Genomic DNA, 27,787 nt, shown 5'->3' on the forward strand with positions numbered 1-27,787 from the left:
GTTGCTATCTGTGATTTAAACAAGTACCTTGCAAAGCACATGAATTTCACAGGCTCTTCCTGGCTAATAAACAAAAACTTGTCACACATAGTTCACTGAAAAAAACAAAGCATAGCATTTATCTGATACTGTGATTACAGAGTAACAGTAGGGTAAATTAATCCACCTCAAAACCCCCAACTTAATTATAAAGAGAGAGCTTAACATACCAAAAGCTCAAGAAATACACTGTTTCAAGAGAGTCACAGCCTGTCAGTATAAAGGAAGTATATAAAACTATTTTATTGACCACTGTTCACCAGTATTTACAATAAAGTAAACAATATACAGTCTGATAACATTCAAATTACTACAAAGTTAGTTTTCACTTGGTCTCAAGAAGACCAAGTGATCCCAAATACTAAAAAGAATGATTCTACAGGTTTAAAGAGCTAGGTTTGAGTAAAGAAGATACATGCACATCAATAGTACAGAAGACAAAAAAAAAACATCTGTGAGTTTGTTAAGACATTCATTATGATTTTGTAGTAACTACAGAAGTTTATGAATGTTTTATAAAAGCTTTTACCTAATATGGAGGAAGTAGTAGTATCAAATGTGATAAAGGAAACAAACTGCAGAAAGCTTTTATTTACTTGCTGTTGATGCAAAACATACTACTTCAAAAAAATATCAAATTTGATTCATTAGAACATATGCTTCTCACATTGCTAATAAATCGAATTTCAGGTTTTAATATTCATATATATAAAAAAAAACCATCAACACAAACAATTATTGTGCTTCATCTTCTGGGCACGAGTGCCAAGTTAGTCGCTCTTCATAAAAAGCGATTACGATCTGAGGACACTTCACATTAGCTTCTTTGGCCAGCACCAGATCTGCCTCATCAGAATCTTTCCTGTTGTAGAAGAAAATAGGATAAAAGAAAATGCATAACTATTAATTCAGTATATTTAGCAGCTCTTAATAGGTCAGTAAGCCCTGAAATGAATGGCAGCTAGAAATCAGTTTTCAGTACGCATTTCACTATAGCTACCAAGGATTTCCACGCTAATGGCAAGGTTTCATAGCTGCATCTAACTGCCTTCTGCTTGGTCCCATTTGAAAGGAAAATGCTATTCAAAAGGAGCCATTTACACAGCTACTTATTGCAGTATGCAATGAAAGAAGTAATTTCGTCTTTTAAAGCATAATCAAAGCTTCAAGGTGAGACTTAAAAAATGTCATTATCAGCAGTCTTACGAGATGGTATTTACATCAAAATTATCTTATTGTTTATGCAATTAGCTTGCTGAATTTTGTACCACTACTCGTGATGCTGCCTCAGGGTAATAAATTTTCCAGTCTGACATGCTTCAGATTCCATTTTGAAGTGCACATTGCCTTTACAAGCCAGTTTTGTGCATACATATTCATATCTACGTTTGTTGCCTAAAATCAATTATGAAAAACCAATCCACTGCAATAAGTAACAAAAGCAGCACCTTTTTTGTACATTTCATTTGTGATTCATTTTGCCAATTATCACAATGGAAATTCAATCAGTCACAATCTGTATTTTGCAACTCTTCTAAGATTGTCGTAAAATATATGGAAAACTTGAAAAGGCACGAGTGAGACAATGTTCCAAAGCACTGACCTATAATAGTCCAGGCATATCACTTGACAAATCATTTTTCTGGAGAACACTCAGTTTATCTCCAGATAAGAATGCCCCTAACAAAGTCTGTGGAAAGCTATCGCTCTTCTCATGTCACAACTGCAAGAAACTTCACCCCCAGCAAATGTTAATTTAATTTCTTCTATTTTCAAGACTGGAAAAAAAAAGTACTAATTTTATCCTACTTCTCCTTCTGTAAGCTCCTACTCATTTTGTAAGCTTCTACTGTAGCTTACAAAGCTTGTCTCCACCTACCCTCCCAACAATGCAAACTAACCCCATAATTTTCTCTGTGTTACTAGGTCATAATGATAAACCTATCCTTCATACTGTTTGCTCTTCATTTCAACCTTATCTCCTTCTAAGTAGCTGCATCCATTTCCACTTGGTTGCAGCAGGCACTACGGTTGGTTAAATGGCTGGCTATCCAGCAATTGGCTTCTGCACACTGGAACATGTAAAGCAATTTGATAGAGTCTCAAACTAACCAGGGCAGGTGTAGACTTGACATCAAGAGATTGTAGCCAGGTGGGAGTTGGTCTCTTCTCCCAGACACCCAGTGACAGAACAAGAGGACAGAGTCTCAAACTGTGCCAGGGCAGGTTTGGGCTGGACATTAGGAAGAAATTCTTCACCGCAAGAGTGATTGGCATTAGAATGGGCTGCCCAGGGAGGTGGTGGAGTCACCATCCCTGGAGGTGTTTAAAAGGAGGCTGGATGAAGCACTCAGTGCCATGGTTTAGTTAATTAGAAGGGTTAGGTGACAAGCTGGACTTGAAGATCCTATGTCTTTTCCAACCTGGTTAATTCTGTGATTTCTGCCTGCCCCTCACTCAGCAATAGCACTACTAAGATCCATCTCTTCCATAGCAATGATATTTTTTCTGTATTTTATCAGAATTTATCTTTCAAACTTCTTCTTCTGTAAAACTGAACCAATATAAACGGAAGAGGGATTAAGTACTGACTACAGAAGCCTTGATTTTTAAGAATACAAGATTAACAAGCAGACTCCAGGCCCTTTCTATCTGACTCTTGAAACGAAGTTGTCTCATTAGCTTAATTGCAACAGCCTGCCCATCCTTGACATGGACAAAAACTATGAATTTAAGACTTACCATTTCATGAGGAACATAAGCTCCCCACTGCTATCTGTAGCCCCAATTATTCTCTCAGGATCAAGACCCCTTGCAAACCCTCTTGGTTTATCAACCTGTTGAGTAAGCGAGAAGATCGTTACCTAGGTTAGGATAAAACTCAGTTTTGATATTAAAGCTACATATATGCATTACTGTGTATATACACATGCACATCAGAACAAAATATATAGCCTTACATAATTAAACAAGCTATCATTAGATATAATTGTCTGAAGATGGCATTAATTTTATTTTTTTCATGATTGAACTTCAGGTCAAGTCATTTAGATGTGAAGTCACAATGAACAAATTTTACATCCATGTTTTCTAGCATTTACTTCTGAAAACTCAATAGATGAAACAAGTGATCTGAAAAATCTTGGTAATAGGTAAACAAAAAAGCATGGCCAGTAAAAGAAACAAAATAGGCAAAGCAAAAACGTACTCCTAGAAGTGGGAAAAACACACCATTTTCAGCAAAACAACAGGTTTGGGTTGGCTTAAGCCAACCATGAAACTGCACCCTTGAAGAATACCTTAGCTCTTCTCGTCTCACTGAGATTGCACTAGTAGTAAGGAATGTCACAACTAATTCCTGTATTAGTTCCTCCAGATTCACAATAACCATTTTGAGACAGTGGCCGCTACTGGACCAGATGACAACACACAACTGACTTCATACAGAGACTAAAATACTCTTTGTATCATCAACTATTCCTTCTGATGCCTTCCAACATTTTTACAATAACCACACATCCAACAGTTGTCTTCAGTAAACCAGTGACACTGCCGACCAGTTGCATTTCAAATGGCTACTCTGAAAGCTTACACAGGAAAGTGAACTATTGAGCATGTAATTACACTAAGTGTTGTTTTGTACTTATCAGCACTAAAATTTGTCATGTCTTTTGTTCCTTTAGATTGTACGAGAAACCTGGAAGGGTAGGCTTTCTTAAATCTCCCTTTCTGTTCCCTCTCCACCACCACGTCTGGTGCTAATCTACGTTAACTGCCTCATCTTCGTATTTTGCCATCTTGCCACTCTCCTATTTAAAGTCATATCCTAAATATGCAAGATAAACCAGAATGTCTTTGCTCCATCATGAACCTTTCACTCTAATACAAAGTGGCTACTTAGTATTGTTCATAAATAGCTCTTAACCTGTCTTGCTTTCAATTATTCAGTAGGAATCATGGGACAATGCAAGAGCTTTTACTCATATCTATCAATCGCCTTTTACCCACCTAGTCTCATTTACCACCATGAATTATTATTCTTTTCAAGGCTGTGTCTTTTTTACAGTTTTAAACCTGTGTTTGGTCTCATTCTCAAAGTCATAACAGGATTTTGAGGGGGACAGGGATGGAAAGGTAGGGAAGAGATGCAGGAAAAACAAAGCTTAGCACATGAACATATACTTACAGAATCACGCTTTTTCTTTGATTTACTATCATCAGATTCGCTATCTGACAAAGCTTTTCTTTTGGCACCATCTGTTTTTTCTTTACCAGCTTTCTGAGAGTTCAGAAAAGCTTCGATTAACTCTGGACAATCTAAGTTTTCTTCAGGTTCCCATGTGTTGTCAGCACTGAAACATACACACATTTATGTAAAACTAGGAAAAGAAGAAAAACGTAAAACTAGCCACATGGCTCACCTTAAGCAAGTTAATCTTTTTCTCATTATGTAAGGCAGGTTTCTTAAATTTAAGGATGCTTATCTTGCCATCTTTAGTAACTTTCATGTACTGCATTTACTGACTCTAAGAAATATGCTCTACTGCTGAAGATCAGCGTTCTTAAACTGGAGACACAGAGTAAGCAGCTCTATTAACTCCCATTATCTGGGTGAGATCACAGGAGTTAAAAAGAGTGATGCCCACTCTAGCAAAACCTACCGGTCCATATAAACTGACTCCCTTCCCTGGTTCCTCTGAAGGCTGTCCATGCAAACAAACTACATTACATAAACACTAAGGCTTACAGAGAACAGAATGTGCATAAAGCTCACTACCTACAGCCTAAGTATTTATGTCTGAGCTTCTATATAAGGAACACCCTCAAAAGCTGTCTGCAAGTATACCTAGAACTATCATCCTCCTTCAAGTGACTACAGGAGGAACAAAGGTTTCATGTCCAGAGATGGTTACTGCAGATGTTCCAATCAGTGTGCATTTTGTTAATTAAAATTTTAACAAGGCCATGAATGCTCCCTACACTAAGTACTTCATCAGAAGTCCTCATGCACACATACTGCCAGAGTGCTACTGCACAAGCATGGTGCCTACAAATTATTTTCAGTAACTAAGAAAAATATTTTTCTAACTTCAAATCAGATCCTCAAATACTAAATGCATTGCATTTTACTTTTATGCACTTATCACTACACAAATTTCAGGTGCTAGAACACAGAATGTTGCAATGCCATCACTTATTTTCATATGCTAGGTGCATCACCTTTTTTCAGCTAGTAGTCTGCCAGAAAGTGTTGAGAGAGAGAGAGGAAGGAAGGAAGGGAGGGTGGGAGGAAGGGAGAGGAGTGGGAGAAGAGGGATGAAGGGGATGGGGAGGGAGTGGGGACAACTATGTGCCTTCTTTATCAGCTTCTTAAGTTCACTGCAAGGTTTTCTTGTACTTTCTTAAGTCCTAGAAAACAGACTGAAAAGAAACCTTTTGGGGTATACCTAATAATGGCAACCATGCCACAGAACTCTGCATGCAGAATCATCAAATTTAAGAGCACTTCAGAAAAGTGAGTAATGAACAAACTGTCTTCTTCAAATTCACTGTTTCAGAGATGCCTACATTTTAAATCCTTGCAAATCTCTTACTTGGAAGTAAGACTCATTCCAGCACACACCTAACAAGTGTCAGATTATCTGACCTTGGTACAATACTGACACAAGTTAAATCAAAGGACAGTGGTAAAAGAACAATCACCAAGCACTTAATGAAAGCCTTGGAATAGTTTGTAAGCACAAATGCTAAGCTGCCTATCTTCTGTTTTATGTTCATACTTTACTGCCCCACTTGAGTGTGGGCATCATACAATTGTTTCGGTAAGACTTTTAAGATCATCCAGTCCAACCATTCCCTAACTCTGCCAAGTCTGGTACTAAACCATGTCCCTCAGTACCACATCTACAAGCCTTTTTAACACCTCCAGGGATGGGGATTCAATCACCTCCCTAGAAGACCTATATCAGTGTTCAATAACTCTTCCAGTGAAGAGTTTTCCTCTAATATCCAATCTAAACCTTCCCCAGCACAACTTCAGGCCATTTTCTCTGTCTTTCCCTTGAGGTTCTTTAAAACACATCCCTACAATCAAATTCCCTCTCTGCACAGTCATTTCAAATAAATGGTTAGTATGCACCAGTCTATCAAAAAAATAAAAAAAAAGGAAAAAAGGAAAAAAAAAAAAAGAAAAAAAAAAAAGGGTAATGCCTTACTCTGTAAATCCTTTCCACTTCAAGTAGTATTCCACCTTTCCATTTACAACACGTCTGTCCAGGACTTTCTCCACAACAAACTCTTCAGGCTCTGCCTCTTCAACTTTTTTACCTTTGCCATTCTGTTTCTTTCCCATTTTGTGCTACAAAAGAAATTCAGAATGACATTATTCATTCTTTTGTTTTACACAGTTACTTCACTGGCCAAATCCAACTTTGCTTAGTAACAGCAAAGAATCATGTATTTATTCACACTAAAGCCAGAAGCTCAGACTCCTTTTACATTAGGGCATGTGGTCAGGTAACCTGAGCAAGACATGTCAATGTCTTGGGCTTTTTCAGTTGCTTAATGAGATACCTAACGCCACTTTTTTTAGGTGAAATATTTTTGTCCATACACTCAACGCCTCTACTTCCCTTACAAATTTAATTATCAGTGCTACATGCTCAAAAATTCATGAAGCTTCTAAAACTTAACTCTATGCCTGTGAAAAGGCAGAGGGCAAGAAACAGCATAAGGCAGAAGTAAAGAAAAGTGATAAGGGAACTGTGAAAATGCGTAAAATAGAAGAGGGGTGGTACTCAAAAAATGGTGGTTACTACCTTTGCCAACAACAACAAAAAAGCTGATGAGAGCAAAGTTTATGATGTATTGCTATGACAGACAAAATACTCAACAACAACCCATATCTACTGAACAAGATGCATGCTAGGAACATTCCATTACTACAGTCCCTTCTCATTCTTAGCCATGCACCAATGTAACTCACATCCAAACAGAGGTCACAAAGGTGCAGAAATTTAGGACAGCTACACTTAAGTACAGCACTTAACACATAAACAACATTTTGCTAACTTTAAAATCTTTGTAAGCATTTCAAGTTGACATTTGATACCTCAAATAATATTCTCTCAGTTCTTAAAATAAATATTACATCCACATCATCCTCAAGGCATTCCCAGTTTAATAAGGCACAATTATATAGTAATAGAAGGACACATTTTGGAATATCCTCATTTGTAATCTTAAAAATGTTGGAATAAGCCTATCATGTTGTTGCACTGCACTTCTGGAGCACTAGCAGAGCAAAAGCAGTTTGCTTGCCATTTTGGACTACACCTTATAAACTGTTAAAGTGGCAGCCATAAGCTAATGAAAGCAGTATTAAACTTCTAAAACACCTAGTCATACAACATCCCAAATCAAATCAGACAGAACTAACTCCTCACTAATGCACTTCCTATAAACCAGAAAACAAACAAGCAAAAATCACAAAGCACCTCTATTTGCTCAATGGCCTTTCTCTTGTCCTCCCTAAAATTAATGTAAATGAGATTGAAAACACTGCAAAACAATTTTCTAAGTGTAAAAGTTTTAGACTTTGTAGAATTTTGTCTCGATGTGAAATGTAAAATTAAGGTCAGACACAAGGAAAACTTTTCTTTTTGGAAAGTGAAGATTTTAATCCAGTTCTATCTTTCCAAAGCCCTGTATTTGTGCTCCTTAATATTCATATTCTCCCCTCTTTCCCCAAAACAGCTTTACTGTTTAGCAACACATAAACTGAAATTGCGAACAAGGAGAAGTTTCCAGTCTCTCTTTCAAACAGCAAGTTTCTTTATAGATATCATATTTGTTTTGATTCAGAAGCATAGAAGAGAGATTATCTAAAACAGAGCACATATTTCCAATCAGATTTTAACTGCCTGCATACTCCAGGTGTATTTTGACCACAGCATTCATGTCCAAAAAATGTAAGCTTAAGCACACTGGCTTTTTTTGCCTCCAGAGGAAAAACAAAGATTGAAACTGAAGGAAAATAAAAACATGAATATGTCCAATGCTTCTATGAAGGTATCTTCTTTCAAGAAATGGAAGTGTGAAAAAGAGAAACAGGTGGAGACAAAGAAAATAAAAACAGAAGCAGAGGAAAAGAAGACACAGACTCACTGTACCATAGTAATAACAATCATAATTACTGGTGATGAGGCAAGCAGGCTACAAGTGGGGAACATCTCCATCTGTTTCTCCGTTGGACTAAAATTCTTTGATTCAATGGAAGACTGCTTCCTGGTACTCTTTCGGCTTCACTAATTCTTGTCACTTAAAGACAAACGTATTGGATGTCTGTATCAAAGCAACTTTTTAATGAACTTTCTAAGACTTAAATATCTACATGATCTTCCACAGCAGAAAATTAATGTAATGGGAATCTGTGTTTTTCTCTTGAAGTAAAAAAATAACAAAGTTCAAAATATGTTGGTTTTAAATATTAGGCATTTAATAAGGTCTTGTGCACATCAGCACTCCTTTCCAGGCTCTGGAGCCCTTCCAACCTATTAACAGTTGATTGCAGAACCTGCAGAAATACTGAACATGTTAGAAGCCTATACATTCTGAAATTATAAAAGCCTGCCTTAATCTTTGCCCACACGTGAACGTGGTACCTGACTGAAATTAAAGGGCGCTAGATGTCCACTAGATTCCTAAAGTTTACGTCTCTGGGGTTGCATATTGTAAGCTGCAAATTGGGTGCGGGACCATTAAATGCTGATCTACAGCTTGATTCCCTTCCTGCATTTAGAAGTCATATATGGCCCGTGCAGACCTGTGGATAGCCACTTTCTTTGAAGAACAAGACTAGAACACTGATGTGACACTTCGGTGAAGGATTTTAACATACGAGAGGTAACAAAACTGGAATTACAGTTCCAGAGCTACCCTATCTCTTAATGCATTTAGCTTTTGCATGCAAATACACAATGAAGCAGAATTAGTTATGGTTCCCATGGGAACCATAACTGATTTTCTGACCTGTGCAGCAACATTTTCAACAACATCAAAAGATTACAATACTGCATTCACAGATTCTTCTCTCCCTGAAGGCCCCCTTATCCAAGCTAATTCATTCTTTTCTTCAAATTAGGGAAAAATGAGCAATCAATTATTAAGAGAAAGTTCAGGCATTCACCTTGGTGAAGTCTTGTCATCACACAATACAGAGGAAGCACTCCAATGCACTTCTAAGTCAAGAATTAATGTAAGCTTTGGATTTCTCTTGACCTGTGTCAACCAGTAATCGTTTCAGTAAATTCAAGAACAGAACTTTTGTGTGCATGGTAAGTCAATTGTTCTGCTTTCCAAATTTCAACTTCTACATGAGTATTTTTGCTTACTTCCCCAGCTCAATCTTAGATGCATCTCACACTAAAATTTTTAACTTCACAAACTAGGTATCATTATTAGCTGATTGATAACCAGCAACCAACTGCCCTCAGAAGTCCGTATTTTAATGTCAAGCAAAGCTTTACAGGACTTGAGATCCATGAATGCATCATTATAATGGTCCAGGAGGGGTTGACATCTGATACTCTTTGCTCCTATGAAATTCAAAGAAACTGTTATTTAAAATAATTTCAAAAGGCATCTTAACTATGCCATGTCATTTTCCCAAAATGCTATTTTTCATCTGTAAAAATTGCCTTTTCTTAGGCAATTAGTTTTCCCCAAACACACTGGGAGCAATTAAACGAAGACATGATTTGATTTTTCACATATATGATGAACTACATAGTGTGCCGAAAGGAAGCTAAAAAAATCCTTAGTGTTTTGTACTGCAGAACAGGTGAAATTGCACAGAGTCCTTTAATTATTTTTTTCCCAACAAGTCTCTTTTTAGAAATGGCAAATTTATTAAAGCCAATGTCCTTTCTAGTAGCCTTACTTTCTGGACCTGAAATTCTGGTCAGAATAATGCTGGGGAGGGGAGATGTGGATGTATCTTTTAAATGGAGATGCCAAGTTATAAGTTTGAAGAAAAATATGTTGATTAAATCCTTATATACTTTAGGTGTGCATGAACTTACCAATGCAGTTTTATTGGAGGCCATTTTTATTGCAGACTTGCAGAGCTTTTACTAGAAAAATGCATGACAATTAAAAGGAAGTTTACATTACTCAAAGAAAGGCATCCCAATACAAGCATGGTCCTTGTTCCAACCCCCATGTATTCACTGCATATAACATTTCTAATACGGATTAAATCCAGAACAAAAAGTAGGCTACTACTTTGTCTGGCATAACCCAGTAACACACTGATACGCTAGCCAAGATAAACAATACTGAAAGTGGTATAGCAGGGTTGAAAAAAGTTTTTTCCCAAAGCCTTCTAAGGCATAGAGATGTTTCTAGGGAAAAGGGGGAGGACCATCAGGGATGCTTTTTTCCTTAATCCCAGTAGAACAAGAGGTCAGATTCTGGCAATTGAGATACACCTAGGCATATTAACTGCAAATCTGTTGGGCAGCAGCTACATAATCTGCAGTGTAACAATGAGTCACCCATAATCTTACATCGTATTAAATACTTATAAACAGTGAATATTTCTTATAAGGTGCAACTCTAACGTTGCCTTCCGATTCCCAAGTTTGAAAGAGTTAAGGTCCTAGATCAATATTAATTCAGCTAAACTGTACAGGACATTCTTAACCTATGTAAATGATGCTGAACACAATCCATCCCCTTTTCCTTGTAATTTCTCTTACTCGCAACCTCCTTAAGCATGTATTGTCCTCGCCCCACTGCAAACTACACAACTGTTAGAATTCCCCATATGTCTGGGCAAGGCAAAATATAAAAGTCATTCAAAGCCAGAAAACCTCCCGGACTCTGCAATCCCGCCGGATTCCTCCCGGACGCGGGAGGCAGATTTGGGCAGTCCCATAGGCGGTGGGGTAGGTGAGGTGGAGGGAGGGGGGCTGGGGCTAGGGCCCCGGTGCAGAGGTGCTTGTCTTGTCCCCGTTTGAAAAGCAGAAAAAGGGAAAAATAAACAGCAGCAACAACAGTAACAAACCCCCCGTGCCACCCCAGCAGAAAATAAAGGCGGCCCTACGGAGGCCTGCTTGGGAAGGCTGCGCCTCGGGCCTGTGGTGGGCGCACGTGAGGCCGACGGGGACGCACCGTGCGAACTAACGGGACTAGCCCGGGCGGCACAGGGCCTGCCCGCCGCCCCACAACGAGGGCCGGGGAGAGGGTCCACCGCTGCCGCACCGGGCAGCAGCCGCTGCCCGGGAGGCTCCGTACACCGCGCTCCCGTCGCCAGGGCCCCTTCCACGCCGCCTCCCCCACCCCGCCACGTTTTCCCCGGGCCCCACACATGCCGGGGAGCGGAGACGCCCGACCGTGTAGGCCGCCCCTCGGCGGTGGCGGGCTGGCTTTGTCTCCCGAGCGTGTCCGCCACCGCCGCGCGGGTGCTGCTGTCGCTGTCTCTGCCCCCGCCCCCCAGCGCAACCCTTCTCCCCCGCAGTAAAGCCCGCTCGCTCTAAGGCCTCCCTCCCTGTGGCGGAGGCCGGGAGGCGCCGTGCCAGCGCCGAGGCCGCGACCCCCGGCCAGCCCTGCTCCGCCCGTTACCCCCCACCGCCAAAGAAGCAGCGGCGTATTGACAGGGTTTTGGGAGGGAAGGAAGCGGGCAGGTTGCGCCCTATATCTCCCCGCAACGGCCCGCAAGCAAGGCTTGCGCAGCGGGAAGCAGAGGGGAGTCGGGGCAGGGGAAAGAAGGAAAGGAGACGGATGGAACGAGAGAAAGAAGGAGAAAGAGAGAAGGATACAGACTTCAATGGTGTCCAGCCGCTCGGGTCTCCCGTCTCCTCCTTGCTCTCGCCCTGTGCGCACTGAGCAGCGGCGGCAACAGCGACATCTGAGGGGGGTTGAGGCGGGGGGTGGGGGAAGGGAGGCAGAGAGGGAGGGGGTGGGGAGCGGCAGCGCGGCGCAGGGCAGGGCGTGCACGGCGGCTGGCGGGGCTGGGCTGGCCGAGCACTGCGCGCCGGCGGCTGACGGGGCAGAGCACACGACGCCGCCTACGCGCGAGCTGCAGTCTCCTACCGTCGTCGCCGCCAGTACAGGAGGGGGGCCAAGACGTCTCTCCAACGAGGGGCTAGTGCAGGACCGCGTCAGGCGTCCAAAAGAAGGAAGATGCCTCGCGGCGACAGAGAAAGCGACTGGGTGAGTCGAGGGCGGCGGGCAGGGGAACGGGCCCACGGCACCCAGTAATTGCGGCCGCCATGATGGCCGCCGCCATGAGGGCGCATTGGGCCTGAGCGGACGCTGCCCGCAGCAGAGCGAGGCCTTCAGTTGGTGCGGGAGGGGCGGCCTTGACAAGCCCTGGGAGTGGGGAGGGTGGGCAGGGAGCGCCGGCGTGCGTTTGGAGCTTGTTGCGGTGTGTCTGAGGGGGCCACTTGGAGAGCGGCCATTTCCCACGTTGCGGCGGGCAGGCCTAGTCGTTAGCGAGGGTGCTGGGGGCGGGGGAGGAACTTTAAAGTCATTTATTAGCGGTAAAATGTATCGGATTCAGCAGCAGAAGGTTTGCTCCGTGTGACGAGCATTGATCGGCCTTGGCTTTCCTCGGGAGCTGGGATGGGGGGAAAAGAGGGGGCGGAAAGAAAGGAACGGTTGCAGCGCCATTTCCCTGCGGCGCGGGGCGGCAGCACTCACCCTTTGTCGCGGTGCGTGCAGGTCTGATGAAGAGAAAAAAGGGATCGAGGGAAGGAATGAAGAATAGAGTGCAATAACGGACGGCCCGATGTCGGTAGTAATTAAAGGGGAGCAGGCTGCGAGGAAGTCTGTCTCTTTTTGCTGATTCCCGGCCACCGCGATGTGCTGGCGCTGGCGCCAAAATCTGGGTAGTTACCACTTCCTCCTGCTCGGGCGGGGAGGGAAGGGGACGGTGGAGACTTCGGGAGTTGACTTTACTTGGCTCCCGCCCGTTCCCAGTCGGTACCATGGGTGGCAGCGGAGATGGCAATAGCCGGGAGAGGGATGGCGATACAAGGCCGCCATCGGCCAATTGTAACCACTTGAATTGAGTTTGGAGCTTTCGGGGCCGTTCGGCAATTTCCGGAGAAAAAGCGGCACCGTGCCAGTCGTGATCGGGGCGTTTCGGCACCGCTCGGGCACGTATTGCGAGTCTCTTCCGTTGTCGGGAATTGCCGAACGACCTGATAGTGGAGGACTACTGCGTCTTTTTCTCCGGAAATTGCCGAACAGGGCATGAGCGTCACTCCTGTCTGCTTCGGCAAATTCCGGAAATTGCCGAAGGGAGTCGAATGGGCTTCCAGTCGCATTTCGGCTTTTTCCGGGGACTGTCGAAGCGGATAAGCTAGACGACGACAGCTCCTTCGGCTCATTTCGGAGACAGCCATTACTAACGGAGTTGATGAGTTTTTATTACGTGATAAAAAGACATAGGGGCGTTATACAGATCTGCTGCCCCTTTGAAGACATTTAAGGTCCAGATTCAAGCTTTTTTTTTAAAAAAGAGCAAACTTAAAACCTCGGAAGCGAGTCTGGGCTGGAGAAGGAGGGCGCTAGCACTACGCGGAGCTGAATTTCAAATTACGTAACAGTTAAGGCAGCCATTACTGACCAAGCGTACGGTACTCTCAAGAAGGAACACTTAAACCATGAAGAATATGGTACGTGAAAGGGGAAGATTAAGCGTTTGTTTCAAGGAGGGCGGCATATTTGGTTATGCGTACGGAGTGGGTTTTTTTCTGGGTCTGGGCGTTAAGACCGGGTAACGATCTCTTCTCGGTGTAGGTCTGGGTGCCGCTGGTAGCTCCTGGTCGGTGTGGCCCGGGTTGGGGGGCTGGGTGTCTTTATGCAGAGGAGGCGTTAGCGGGAAGGAAGGTTCTAGAAGCGACAGTTGAGGCTAGCGTGCAGCCGGGAGAAGAGGCGGAAGCTGCGGTAGCCGTTCATGGCAGATTGGCGAGTTCTTAAATCCCTTGCCGTGCCCGTTAGCCGAGACGCCTTTAAGTGGTGCTGGAGGAGGGGAGCATATAGCTATGGAGGTCAGTCAGTGTGTGTGGTCTGGGGAATCGCCTTTGCCCTGCGAGGTGCTGACCGGCCGGGCTGGTGCTGCTGGTAATGGCGGTGGCGGAGAGGGAGGGGGGGTAAAATGGCGGCACCGAGATTCTGCTGTGCATGAGGTTGTGAGGATCGCTCCGAGGACAAGAAAGCGACTAAGGTGGAAGGGGTAGTAAGGACTACGAGGGGCATGGCAGCTGCAGTGTCTAGTATCTTATGTGGGCGGAGAAGTGCGATTACAGTCTCTTTTTTGTACCGTCTGTGTTAGCGCATGCTAGATGCAGCTTGCAGGATTTGGCTTCTGTTCAGCTTGTAGAACCCCGGATGATGGTTTTGTGCTAGTTTATGGGGATGTTTTTTTTTCGGTGTGCTTCTATCTGGGCTCGGTGCATCCAGAATTTCTTCCTTCCCGCCGCGTCGCTGTCCCTGGAGGCGGCGGCTGCTTCTGGGCGCCATTTTCCCCTTCTAGCTTCAGGGGCTCCGTTTTCCTGCTGTCCGCCACATGGCGGAGCCGGCACGGTCGCTGCTTCACGCACTTCAGGCAGTGGGGGAAGGGCAGAACCAGGCTGTTGGATTGCAAAGCCCTGCGGAACGTGGAGGAGCTAACTGGGTGCTTGGGCCGGGGCGGAAAGGGAGCGAGCAAGCAATCTGTTTCTAGTTCAGTAAAAAGTCAGCTTCGTCTTTAGCAGGCCTAGACGGAGTAGCAGGTGTACGCATAGTTCAGAGATCCCACTTGCTTGTCTCTGTTTACTGGTTTTATTACTCAGCTCCGGAGTTAAGATTGTCTACGATTGTCTTGGAGTGTTTTTGTGCACACACTGTTGTTTTGTGGAATATATTTCCTTGCTGTTATGATGTTTTTTCTAGCAAAGGCCCTGCATTTTGCAGTCCTTTGAAGTGTTGCTTTAAGCCTATGAGGGACTGCTTAAAATAAGCACTAATGAAGATTCTTCTGCAGTTGATGGATTTTCTCTTGCACTGTGTACCTGCCATAGAGTGTACTGTAAAAATCTTGAGTGATAATTTTTTATCAGCTTTTATATTGTGGGCGTTAGCGAGAATGGGTTGTGTGTGGTGTTATTACCAAATGAGGATTTACATCAAGATTTTGAGAGACTGGAGTGATAGTTTTTAGCGTACAATTTACATCTTCAGCATAAATTTCAGATGGTCAAAGCTCTCCGGACCGTGGTGGTAGGTTAATTGTAGACTAGCCGCAGCTTCTTAAAACATTTAAAACAAGTAGTGTCTCTACATTCAGAGCCCCCGTGTGTGTGTGTATATTTATTTATTAGTGGAACGAGTTTACAGTATTTTCGCATTTTTAATTTGAAGAACTGGTAGTTAATTTCATTATTGCCATGTCCTGCCTGGACGTTTGTCTGAGTACAGCATGTTCTGCGTAACAGTACATGGTAAACTACAGTTTCTAAGAATTCATACACTTGGAAAGTGTTTTGTTCATTGTTTCATTTGTGACTTATATTTTTGCCCCGTAAATATCAATTGTGGAATATTCTAATTATTGCTGTTTGACATGAAGTTGCAAAACTCATGATTTAGTGATGCTGTGGTGTGTAGAGAATTAAAACCATGATATCTAATTAGTATAACAAATCAGTATGGAAATACTTTTTAACAGTAGAGGTTGGAAGGTTGTCCTTTTACCTTTGGTATAGTATCACATACAGAATAATAAATATGCTTTATTGTGTGCCTTAGAATTTTTAATGATGTACATGTAATTACAGCAGACATTTCTGCTGAACAATTGCCATGATAAATTCTCTGAAAGATAATAGAACAAAGTCTCACTGAAAGCATAATAATATTAGGAAATATGTATGGGAATAAATACTATTTGCTTTTATTTTAAAGGGAACCCACTTAGTTTTGATAACTGCCTGTTGAGCATGGATAGGTTTACTGCTAATTCCAGATTAATTTTACAGATGCTTCTTCTTTAGCTGTAATTAGTATCTTACTTTTATTGCTTTGGGTAAACAGCAAGATAGCGTTCATGTACAGCAATTCGAGCCATTTGGAATAGGATGAGATTGTGAGTGGATTAATGTTATCTGTAATGAGTACTTTTGATTTGTTTAGTGTTTTTTTGTTTTTTGTTTTTTTTTTTTTAATATCCCCTAAAGATCTTTGAGAATACTGTTCTAGAAATCTTTTAAATGTGGTCCCTTATTCTTACTATTTGGAAGGAGAGATGGGAAGAAGCACATTATTAAAAAAACTGCAGTAAAAGTGGACCCATAGAATTGCATGCATTATTTACTTTCTTCAGCAGTGGGAGAAAGTTCAAAGAGCCAAACCTCATTTTTAAACATGCCTTGCTGAAAGTTTTTGACACTTGGGAGACTCTTTGCATCTAGTGACACTGATGCAGTGAGGATGCTGTTACTGTATTAATGTGGTCATCTTTCCTTTGGTAGAGGGAAAAGGAGCAGTTCCGCAAACTCTTTATTGGCGGCTTGAGCTTTGAAACAACAGAGGAGAGCTTGAGGAGCTACTATGAGCAATGGGGAAAGCTTACAGACTGTGTGGTAAGTTTGGCATACCAGTATGCAACAATGGCATAGAACGTTTAGAAATTGTGAAAGTGGGGAGTTGGGTTTCTGGATAGCTTAATGAACAGATGGAATATTAACTTCCCTTAAGTCTACAGTCTGTTGAAGCTATGCACAGACTTGCCCTTGCAAATGATACTGGTAAGAGTTAGGAGCATTCACAATCTATTTCCTATAAAATCTCCTGGATTATACCTAGTCACTGATTTCAGCAGTTTGACTTGGGCATAACCTGCTGAAGAGCATTAGGGAGGAGTGGTTACACAAAGTGCTATTATACATTTGTGATTGATAAAATTTGGCAGGACGTTGTTATCATGGTAAGCAGTCTTAATAAAGCTGGAAAAGGATGTTTTTCTGTGTTAACATTTTCATAGAATCATTTAGGTTGCAGAAGGCCCCTAAGATTGTAGATAAGTGCAAACCTCATGCTGCCAAGTTTGCCTCTAACCCATGTCTATAAGCATCTTGTCTGTATGTCTTAAATACCTTCAGAGCTACTTCTCTCTCTTGCACTGAATTTCTTTTGGGAGCAGTGAATACATATTTTTTAACATGAATTTCAATTGTGATCTTCAGAAAGTCTTAAAAAAAACAAAAGTGTTTTTTTTTAATTTAAAGTGTAAATGTTGCCATGTGTCACTAATGTACCTGCAGCTCAAAAATGCTGCTAGAGTCCTGGGGGATAACAGTGCTTTAAATATCTTTAATACCAAACAGGTGCTTTTCACATACCTAATCAGTATGGCCTGCCACTTCTGCAGAATTGTGTTTTGAAATCAAGGAAGATGCATTCTTTTAAGTGTTAGTGTTTAGCTTAACACAAACCAGGTATAAATGGTTTAAATGCGTTTATTGTTTTTAGGTAATGAGGGATCCTGCAAGCAAGAGATCAAGAGGGTTTGGTTTTGTAACGTTCTCCTCCATGGCTGAAGTTGATGCAGCTATGGCTGCAAGACCTCACACAATTGATGGAAGGGTGGTTGAGCCTAAAAGAGCTGTGGCCAGAGAAGTAAGTATGCCTTTCAAAGCAAGTAGTTTTTATGCCTTAAGAAGGATCTCGTTTTAGACAGTTAAGCTTGTAGTTGGGGCATGATCTCCCACACTTTCGATCTGTTAAGATGACACTATTATATAAATGTGTATCATTACATTGAGTTGGTGAATTGCAGAAGAATCGTGCAAGGGACACAACTGAAATCTCAACAGTATTGTTGGTGGAAACATATTGGAACACCTCTAATTATGCAGACTGTTCCATGAAGCATTTACTGTTGCTAAACCTCAAATTAATAAATACCAATATCTTCTGACTCAGATATTTCTGAAACATGTAAAACTGAAGTGGCTAAAATGAGAGAATACAGAAAAGAAACTCTTTTCCAGTGATGATGTACAAAATCATCTTAGGGCTGCCCAGATGTACTTCTTTGTGAACTTCAATGTGCCAGTTAATTGTATGCAGAGGAATACAGGGCACCTGTAAAATTTTCAGCCAGGTTGCTGTGGCACAGAGATAATGAAGGAAAAAGTGCAAATTTCAGGTGTCTTCTGCTTACCACATTGTGAGAGCTCTGGGAGGATTTATCAGTTTCAATTTGGACACAGATATTTAATGCATTTGAACTGATGAACTAAAATTTACTGAACTCTTGCAGACGTCAAGGGAAATAGAAATTTTAACCACTGGTAGCCTTCTTATCTGTGCTAGTTTCTTCCTATTCTCTGCGGAACGCAGGAATAAGTAATTTCTTATCGAGTGCGGCAGTTTGGTTGTGATGCTGAAAGTGTAAAAATAACACATGAATGTGAGGAGTTGTCTTTTTTGCAAAGGGTTTAAAATGCACAGCTGTGGGTTTGCTGAGTTTGAAAAGGAACCTTTGTGGTTGACGTGGTGGATGTGGGTTTCACTGCTGTTGGGGAAACAGGAAGCCAGTTTTTCTTTTTACAGTTTAAGTTCTTAAATACTTTGGAGCTCTTTGAAACAGTTGATCTTGATGTTCTGTCTAAACATGTTTAGATTTTATAGCATTTCTGTCTATCTTTTTCAGTGCTTTTAAGATATTGATATAAAGAGGGGAGGAAATACCTCCAAATCATTGCCCCATGTTACTTCTCTCCTAGAAGGCGCTTCAAGCAAGGTTGCAGGGACATGCATTGTAAGAGGGCTGCCTCACTGCTTGAAAATCTTAGTATTCCATTTCTGAAATCCTGGCAATGATTTGTGAAATTATTTTCTTTGTGGTCATTAAAAGGATTCTTTTGACAGGAATCTGGAAAACCTGGTGCTCATGTTACTGTGAAAAAACTATTTGTTGGCGGTATTAAAGAGGATACTGAAGAGCACCACCTTCGTGACTACTTTGAGGAATATGGAAAAATTGACACTATTGAAATCATTACTGACAGACAGTCTGGTAAAAAGAGAGGATTTGGGTTTGTTACATTTGATGACCATGATCCTGTGGATAAAATTGTATGTAAGTGAGCTTTGTTTCCTTCTGGTGAATTGTGGGGGATTGTATTTTAAATAAGTACTGGTTTCTTTGCTTAAAAATCATGTGATATTCTAGTGTTTTGGGTATTTTTAATGATAGAAGGAATATCTAGGGGTTAATTTGGAAAATTACTTAATTTTGGGAAGCCAGATACTCTTTTATTTGTTGCTAAATCAGTAGTTAACACACTGATGGTATCTTACAACATTACAGTGCAGAAGTATCACACCATCAACGGCCATAATGCAGAAGTGAGGAAAGCTCTCTCTAGGCAGGAAATGCAGGAAGTTCAGAATTCTAGGAGTGGGAGAGGAGGTAAGTACTAGTAACTGGTAGTGGTTTGTGATTGGGTTTTATATTCACTTTTCATGATCTCAATGTTTATAAATGGTATGCTGTTACAGGGAACTTCGGTTTTGGTGATGCACGTGGAGGTGGTGGCAACTTTGGTCCAGGACCTGGCAGCAATTTCAGAGGAGGAGCTGGTAAGAAAGGCTTGTTTATGGCCTTTGGTTAGTGGTGGGTTTGGGCGTTTTTTGTGTATATTTTTCCTCCCCACCCTTATTTACAGTGTCTTCCTGGTTCTGGGTAACCTATAAGGTTATGCTGTTCAATTTTAAGTGCAGCTCCAGCAGTTACAGAATTTTGAGAGAAAGAATAACTTGAAAACCTCTTCTGTAGTGCATGAATTGATTATGTGGATATTCACTAAAATGAAGTTGGGCTGATGAGGGTGTGGGTTTGTTTTGGTTGGTTGGGTTTTGTACTTTACTGAAAAATGAAGGAACTCAGTGACTTCTTTGTGATTCTGTGTGGCACTTGCCTGACTTCTGCAGTGGAAGGGCTATGTCTGAAATTAGAACAGTGTTGCCTTACAAATGCAAGGCAATTGAAAGCAATGATTGGATGTGTTATTTCACATAGGCTTTTCTAAATTTAAGTGTATGTGTGCTTAATTGGTAATTTCTACAATTTGCTTATTTGGTCCTTAAGGCTACAGTGGTTTGAGAATTCAGTTTGCTTCAGATGAAATACTTGATTGTTGTTTTGTTTTGTTTTCTCTTTCTCCAACAGATGGATATGGAAGTGGCCGTGGATTTGGTGATGGGTATAATGGATATGGTGGAGGACCTGGAGGTTAGTTTACTACTTTAATGATGATGGTTTCTAAATGACAGAAAAGTAACATTTTCACACGTACGTAATATTTGTATAAATTTTGTATTAATTGCCAAAGCCATTGTCTTTAAAATGCACATGTCACTGTTGCCTTATGGTAAGCATTTATATTACAATTTGTGTGGTTGGATAAGCATGCCATTTAATTGTCTTTAGAGTAGCAGTGTTTCTAATCTCTTGGAAACCCAGGATTTTAATTAAGCATTTTTTACTTGAGGCTTATAGGCAGTCTGGCTGGTGTGTTTTGGTCACAGTTCCTTGATGGTGGGAATCAATATGTGCTTTTGGCAACAGTGCAGAAATTTCTACCCTTAATCTGTAGAGAACAGATACATCCTCTGATTCTGTAGAATTGGGTTGCCTTTTCCAGTGAAAAGCTTCTTTTAAAGAATTATATTGTCACAGGTGGCAACTTTGGTGGAAGTCCTGGTTATGGAGGTGGAAGAGGAGGATATGGTGGAGGAGGACCTGGATATGGCAACCAGGGTGGGGGCTATGGAGGTGGTTATGACAACTATGGAGGAGGTAATCTACTGGCTTGAAGTGATGAGCATTTCAGTTGTAAATAAATACAAATCCTTGGCCATTTGGAGGGCTGGGGAGGGGTGCTGGGTGAAAACATTGTCTAAGGAGCTTTTACTTTCCAAATAGTAGGAAATAGTTTGGGAAAGCAGTTTTACATACAATGCTGGAATACTTGTGTGATTTTGTACTTCATTTCAAATTCTAATAATGAGATAGTTTCATAGTACATGTTCTAGCTCACCTAGATATTCTTCTATTTCTGTATTGATAATGCAGGCAATTATGGAAGTGGAAACTATAATGACTTTGGAAACTATAACCAACAACCTTCAAATTACGGTCCAATGAAAAGTGGAAATTTTGGTGGCAGCAGGAACATGGGTGGACCATATGGTGGAGGTATTGTATATGTCCTGACTTGCCTTGGAGTCAGAGTGGGTGGGCTTTTAGTCTTTTGAGGAGGTGGAAGGGAACCAAAAGAAGGTAGACTAAGATAGGTACAAAGAAGAAATTCATTACAGTGAGGGTGATGCCTCATCCATTAAACAAAGTGTTCATGGTTGAGTTGGATGGAGCTTTGAGCAACTCGTTGTAGTGGATGGTTTCCTGCTCATGTCAGAGCTGGACCTTTAAAGATTACTTCCAACTTGAAGTATTGTATGAGTCTAAGATTGATGTGTAGAAATTGGATTAACTTGTGTAATGGATGGACTGCAATGCTCACATCCTTTCTGCACATCTGCTACAGTTTCTCACCTTGAGACTGTTGTAAAGCTTGTCTTGAGGAAAAATTACTATTTATTGAAAGATTCTTTCAGAACATTGTGAGATGTTTGCAGTTCCCAGTCTGTGAACATGTTAGCCAAGTTATGTGTTGTTTTCTGTCAGCTCAGGCTGTTTGTAGAGTCTAGTTAATGTCCACTAAACCTGATGAATTCCTTCCCCTCCCAATCCTTCTTATTGTGTCGCTTTTCTCTGATGCTCTCTGCTTTTTATTGCCTGTGTTACTTAATATGACATGTAAAGCTTGTGAGATGGAAACTGAAACATGAAGCTCTTTCTTAAAAGGCTTAGCAGCACTTCGAGGCCCAAGACAGTACAGTGTATCAAATTGCATGTGACACTTAAATCTCCTAAGGCTTCAGCCTGTAGTTCTTGTGACAATTCTTGGAGGCTATTTAGAGGAAGGCAGCAAAACGTTAAAATCTTTTCTGTATGCAGTCTCTGGGAGCAAAGGGGATATTAATCTTCATACAGAATTTTAAGTCTACTGATGTACTGATTGTTGTTTGTTTTTCTACAATCACAGGAAACTATGGTCCAGGGGGTAGTGGAGGGAGTGGTGGTTATGGAGGGAGGAGCCGTTACTGAGTTTCTACAAGCATGCTATGGGTAAGTATGTTTTTAAGTATTAAAATTGCAGTGATTCTTGAGAGTAGCTGCAGGAGTTAAAAGCTTTTTAGGATCATATTATCTTTCCTTTAAAAAATGGTTAGATGAATAATTTCATAACCTATTTTTTTACTCTTTACTTCTGTTGAAACAGGCTTCACTGTATAAATAGGAGAGGATGAGAGCCCAGAGGTAACAGAACAGCTTCAGGTTATCGAAATAACAATGTTAAGGAAACACTTATCTCAGTCATGCATAAATATGCAGTGATATGGCAGAAGACACCAGAGCAGATGCAGAGAGCCATTTTGTGAATGGATTTGGATTATTTAATAACATTACCTTACTGTGGAGGAAGGATTGTAAAAATGCCTTTGAGACAGTTTCTTAGCTTTTTAATTGTTGTTTCTTTCTAGTGGTCTTTGTAAGTGTAGAAGCATTCCTTTGATAATGTTAAATTTGTAAGTTTCAGGTGACATGTGAAACCTTTTTTAAGATTTTTCTCAAAGTTTTGAAAAGCTATTAGCCAGGATCATGGTGTAATAAGACATAACGTTTTCCTTTTAAAAATTTAAGTGCGTGTGTAGAGTTAAGAAGCTGTTGTACATTTATGATTTAATAAAATAATTCTAAAGGAAATATTGTGTAATTTTAGATTTTTTTTTTAATATTGTAAAATAAGGCAAGGAGTGGGTAGTATAAGGTCCCACAAATAACATAAAGCTATTGTTGTCTATGTAAAATTAAATGCTGGTCAGAAAAAAGTATGTTGTCTGTAAATTACCAGGTTTAAAGTATCTAGATAACTTAAGGGATATCTCTGCAAGGAGAAACACCTTTTTAGATCTTTTAGATGCTGCTTCTTCAATGGCAAGGAAAGGAAATATCCCCAGCGAGGTACTCTTCCAGGGACACAGGTCTAGTACAAGAGAACTCTTGAAAACGTCACTAAGTTCAGCCAGTCTTAAAAAGCTGCGCTGTATTCTGCCAAGCTTTAACTACAGTAGTTTATAAGGATGCCAACGAAGGCTGAGGGTCTAGAGCAAAGTAGTTCTAAGCTTCAGTTAAACTTCTTTAGGTAAGATCTTATTTACTTTTTTTCTTTCTTAATGTTCCAAAACCAAGAAACTAATATTGTATGACAGTATTCTTTCAGTATAGTGATTGTCGTTATGTAGTTTAACATAGCAATGAATTGAGTTAACAATTGCCGATTGAAAAGAAATTTGTGAATTCTGTTTTCTTGTATTAAATTTTTTTACAAACACATTTTTGTTAATTTCAGCTACTTAACGTATTTTTTTCCTACTGGAATCTAGCTATGATTTGAACCCTGGACAAGCATAGACTGCTGCTACTGTACACTGCTACAGTTGAACAAATGAGACCTGCAAGTGTCCATTAGTAAAGCTTTGCAAGGGTTCCATCCCTGGTGTTGGTAGTTAAAATGGTAGGTCACAAGTTAATTAAATCATACAACTTTATATTTTTGCATCCTACAAACATTTTTTTTCCTTGGGAGTCTATGCATTATGGTGGTTGCAAGGTAATGCAGTGAAGCTAGTTCTGTGCTGTTGAAAATGAACTCTGTTGTTGTGTCTTGTCTACTGTAACCTATTTTATATAACACATTTCATCCTGAAGGTTCCCAAGTAACTGTAGACTGTTTACGTGTAAGGAAAAAAATTGCACCACAGAATACATCTGCCTCTGTGAAGGAATGTCGTCCATTCTTTTAACAACTGCATAAGCAGTTCTTTAGGAGAGGAAGTGAAAACTTCAAATGAAACTGCAGGTGGTATTTTACGAGTGTACAATGTCATGATGTAAATTTGATTTGGCTAGAATGTTGAGGTTTCCACCATTTTTTATAGTTCTTGCAGCTAGTAAACCTTAGTGCCAAATTCAGCCAGCCTTACTCTCACTACATTGAATGCTTGCACCTCAAATGAATGAAAGTTGGTGAAGTAATGCATTACTCAGAGTAAGGATGGCATATTCTGTTAGATTTCTTTTTTAAATAAAACAACAAAACCCAACCAAAAATGGCAACCAAAAAGGCCATAATTTCAAACTTCCATAGCCATTAAAAGGCTGCTTATTGAAGAATGTGGACTCGGCTAATAAGTCCTGTTCCTTTTGTGTTACAGACACACCAGTGAACTGCTTATACTTTCCTTTTTTTTAAAATTTAAAAAAGAAAACACAAAAGTCTGAAGTTCCCCTATTGGTAATTTGGTTTAGACATATGTGATAAACATCTTCAGATACACTTTTTTTTTCTTTGGCAGGAAGGTGCCATGCTGCAGGTAACTAATGAAGAAGTGGTCAACCACAGAAACGCTTCAAGAAATAAGAAATTCTGTATCATCAGAAAATAGTTGTTTTTTGCTGCCTTCATTAAAAAAATTAGAGGTTAAATGAATACTGATAAAAGATCACAATTAGTACAGCTCCCTGTAATGCTGGGTTTTTTAAAATGACAGTAATAATGTCTTGTAAACATTTCTAATAAAATACAGATTTCTTAGGAGAAACAAATCACTAATGTTAAAATAGCAAACATTCTGTGAGTAGAAAATTTAACTACATATTTTTATAACTTTCATAGCTTTAAAATAAAGTATTTTTTATACCAAAGTAGTTCTAGTGTAATGCTTAATAAAACATAGTGTGTGTCTAACATTAAATAATGTTTACGTGCAGCTTTTAGACCCTTTCATGATTGGAAACATTCCATTTAAAGGTGGATTTAAAACAAAGTCAACTTGTGAAGCATATTGACAGAACTTGTATCTGACCATAGGCATCTGTTCCCTGTTGGGAGAAACAGTGCTACAAATTAAAAATGCTGATCTTATTGCTGTTGGACACAATTGCTTTAAAATAGCTTTTTGGCTGCATTTTATATCACTATAAATTTCTCCTTGCCTGTTAATGAAACTAACCACTTAAGACTGTCAAAATGTGATAGGACAATAGCTTTTCAGCCTTTTCATCTGTAAAGAGTTTTTAGCATCAAGAAAGACTGAATGGAATGTAGAGTTCTGTTCTACTAGAACTGTGTTACTGATAGCTGCATCTTGCTGGGGTTAAAAAACCAACAAACAAAAACCAAACAAACCCAAAACCTATCAAACCAAATAAGTTTGGGAAAGCTTCAGTTGGGAATGTAATTGAGGAAAGTTACCTTCAGTCTGTACTGTTTAACCTGTTGCCTGCATACATGGTTTCTTTTAAACTTGAAATTTACATGCTTTATTTTAGCAGAATCGTGATGTCTTTAACCTTCTTTATATAGTTCAGAAATATTTAAGGGTTTATATATAACTTTTTTTCTGCTTTTGAAGTTGCACTCTGAAATAACCTGCATAGGTCACCAGTGAGCTGCAGTGGAAGCAGAAAATGAGGATGCACAAAATTGCTTTATTTTCTTCTTTCCAACAGTTGACCAGATGATCAGGAATTTGCCTTCTTCCACGTAACTTAGGTTTAGTTGATTCAATGAAGTTTTTCTTTTACAGTCACCAAGACCACATTCATACGTTGTTAAACCACCACAAACTTCAAAGGGGAATAACGACTCTTTTGTGTTTGAGATGCTTATGATGTTTTCAGTGGCTTTGTACAAGGTTTAAAATTTAAGTATATTTCCCAGAAGGAGGATGTTTCGTTACCAGTGTACCAGCAGTGGGGGAAGGGAGTGTAGGGGACAGCAGATGCAAAAAAAACCAAGTTAATGGATATTTAAAGTCTTGAAAGCTTGGAGCATTTCAGTAAGTTTTGTTTGTCTTACTGTTGAACTTGTGATTTTTTTTTTTTTTCTTTCTTGGTATGGTCTTAAGAATCGAAGTCAGTGTCAATCACAGTGTTCATTGATGAATTCAGTGAGAGAAGTCAACGTTTTGAGGCAGCCTGATATGGAAAGCTAGCAGGTTTGAATAAAAGCAACAGTCTGGTCAGTTGGTGGTCCTACTTTTCTAATTTCTAAGAAGTTTGGTTTATGTTACTCTACAGACTTTTTAAAAGTAAGGAGTACGTTGCAAGTCAGAACATTTCAGTGCGCTGAGAACCGAGGGTCACAGGATCACAGGATGTTAAGGGTTGAAAGGGGGGACCTAAGGAGATTGAGTCCAACCCACGTCATGTCAGTACAAGGCCTAGCTCATTCCCTGCAAACATTGTGTAGCAAACTGAGGAAAGAATGTGACAATTTGGTGGTAACCAGTATGGGAGGGGAATAATGAAAAAGGGCACATTAAACTTTAGAAAGTGGTGAAAAGAGGTCATTACTGGGGTCCTGACCACTCTGCTCTCTGTCTTCCAAAGAAGGTTCAGTTCTACTCTGTTCACATTATTTGTGCTTTGGGTGCTGGAAAGCATTTAGGGTAACAAAAACTCTAAAGCTAGGAATTGAATGTGGTCATGTGTGGGGTGGAAGATTACATGTTTTTAGGTTTGTGATGAGTATATGTGGGGATGAGATCACTCCTGGGGAAGAAAAATCCCCCAAAACATAGGAAGGTGTTTTGAAATAGCTTTCAGCAGAGTATTTTGACAGCTTGACCATATGTGTGAAAGGATTTGCTGAGAACATGCTGGAACAGACATTCCCTGCAGCTTTAGCATTTTGGTTTGTTTGCAGAGCAAGAGTGCATGATGCCAGTCAAATCCTGTAGTAATGCTGTAACTTTCTTTTCCTCCCAAGGGAGGTGCCAGGTTCTCATTCATGCAGCAATACTGGTAGGAATGTGCATGAGTGTGACAGGGAAGGGCTTTGCTGGGTAACATTGATCTGTTTTATCAGAAACCACACGGTTCCTTTTAACAGTTGTGTTCTTGCTTTACAGCTAGTGTCGATTTGCACTACACCAGAAGCTTGTGTTGTTATTCCAGTTGATGTAGCAAGAACTGTTTTATTTATCAACACAAAATGTTTCAGTGGTTGTGTGACTTGCCTGAGAAGTGCTATGAACATACTAGGTCAGCAGCACTTGGGTTGCTTACAGGCTGGCTTGTGTGTCCTGTGCTGCTTCATTGTATGAATGTGACTATGGGCACATCGTAGAAAATTGTTGTGGTGACCCTCTCGGAGCTCTCACCAACACATGATCCATCCTCTCCCTCTACTACTCTGATTCTTACGTGGTCTGTTCTTTCTTGGTCCATTTTGGGGCATTCTTGTATGAAAATGTTGCATTTACTGGAGTTCCAGTAACTGTAGCAAGTACCAAGCTGCAGTGCTTTTCTGAAGTATTCTACAGTAATAAGACTCCACACAGTTGTATGTGTCATACTTGATTGATTTAATAAACAGTTTTTCACCTGTTTCTAGGTGTCTGTTTCCTGCTTTATAGGCTTCTATGTATTCTGTCCAAGGCTTTCATTAGACACATATTTCTGACTCCTGTGACTACTGTACTGTGTGTATTTTGGGGCAAACTGCTGAAACTGAACCTGATAAAGTTAATTTGTTCCTGCTTTCCTCTCCTTTACTCT

General features: G+C 40.5%; 2 protein-coding genes across 11 annotated transcripts; one reads left to right on the top strand and one right to left on the bottom strand.

Moving 5' to 3' along the window:
- Positions 1 to 258: 258 nt before the first annotated feature.
- Positions 259 to 12,154, bottom strand: CBX3 (chromobox 3). Of its 6 annotated transcripts, XM_064167075.1 has the most exons (7): positions 11,866 to 11,881; positions 10,122 to 10,172; positions 8,235 to 8,358; positions 6,255 to 6,397; positions 4,226 to 4,391; positions 2,782 to 2,876; positions 259 to 901 (listed from the first exon to the last, which is right to left on the bottom strand). In XM_064167075.1, the coding sequence occupies exons 3-7, from the start codon at positions 8,274 to 8,276 to the stop codon at positions 775 to 777; spliced, it is 573 nt and encodes a 190-aa protein (XP_064023145.1). In that variant the 5' UTR covers positions 8,277 to 8,358; positions 10,122 to 10,172; positions 11,866 to 11,881; the 3' UTR covers positions 259 to 774. The 6 variants fall into 6 exon arrangements, with proteins under 6 accessions (XP_064023145.1, XP_064023148.1, XP_064023147.1 ...); XM_064167078.1 differs by lacking the exons at positions 8,235 to 8,358; positions 11,866 to 11,881 and adding an exon at positions 12,136 to 12,154; XM_064167077.1 differs by lacking the exon at positions 8,235 to 8,358 and having other exon boundaries at positions 11,866 to 11,956.
- Positions 12,037 to 27,618, top strand: HNRNPA2B1 (heterogeneous nuclear ribonucleoprotein A2/B1). 5 transcript variants are annotated; one of them, XR_010307522.1, is made up of 12 exons: positions 12,037 to 12,255; positions 16,560 to 16,670; positions 17,560 to 17,706; positions 18,964 to 19,174; positions 19,406 to 19,507; positions 19,597 to 19,677; positions 20,267 to 20,329; positions 20,777 to 20,896; positions 21,173 to 21,295; positions 22,206 to 22,288; positions 23,608 to 23,738; positions 24,580 to 27,618. XR_010307522.1 is itself a non-coding variant. In XM_064167071.1 (11 exons), exons 1-10 carry the CDS (start codon positions 12,226 to 12,228, stop codon positions 22,265 to 22,267), a joined length of 1,050 nt encoding a protein of 349 aa, XP_064023141.1. In that variant the 5' UTR covers positions 12,037 to 12,225; the 3' UTR covers positions 22,268 to 22,288; positions 24,580 to 27,618. The 5 variants fall into 5 exon arrangements, 4 of the variants coding, with proteins under 4 accessions (XP_064023141.1, XP_064023140.1, XP_064023142.1 ...); XM_064167071.1 differs by lacking the exon at positions 23,608 to 23,738; XM_064167070.1 differs by lacking the exons at positions 23,608 to 23,738; positions 24,580 to 27,618 and adding an exon at positions 22,443 to 22,927 and having other exon boundaries at positions 12,039 to 12,255.
- Positions 27,619 to 27,787: the final 169 nt, after the last annotated feature.

This window comes from Pogoniulus pusillus, chromosome 28, assembly GCF_015220805.1.
Source record: "Pogoniulus pusillus isolate bPogPus1 chromosome 28, bPogPus1.pri, whole genome shotgun sequence".
Lineage (NCBI taxonomy): Eukaryota > Metazoa > Chordata > Aves > Piciformes > Lybiidae > Pogoniulus > Pogoniulus pusillus.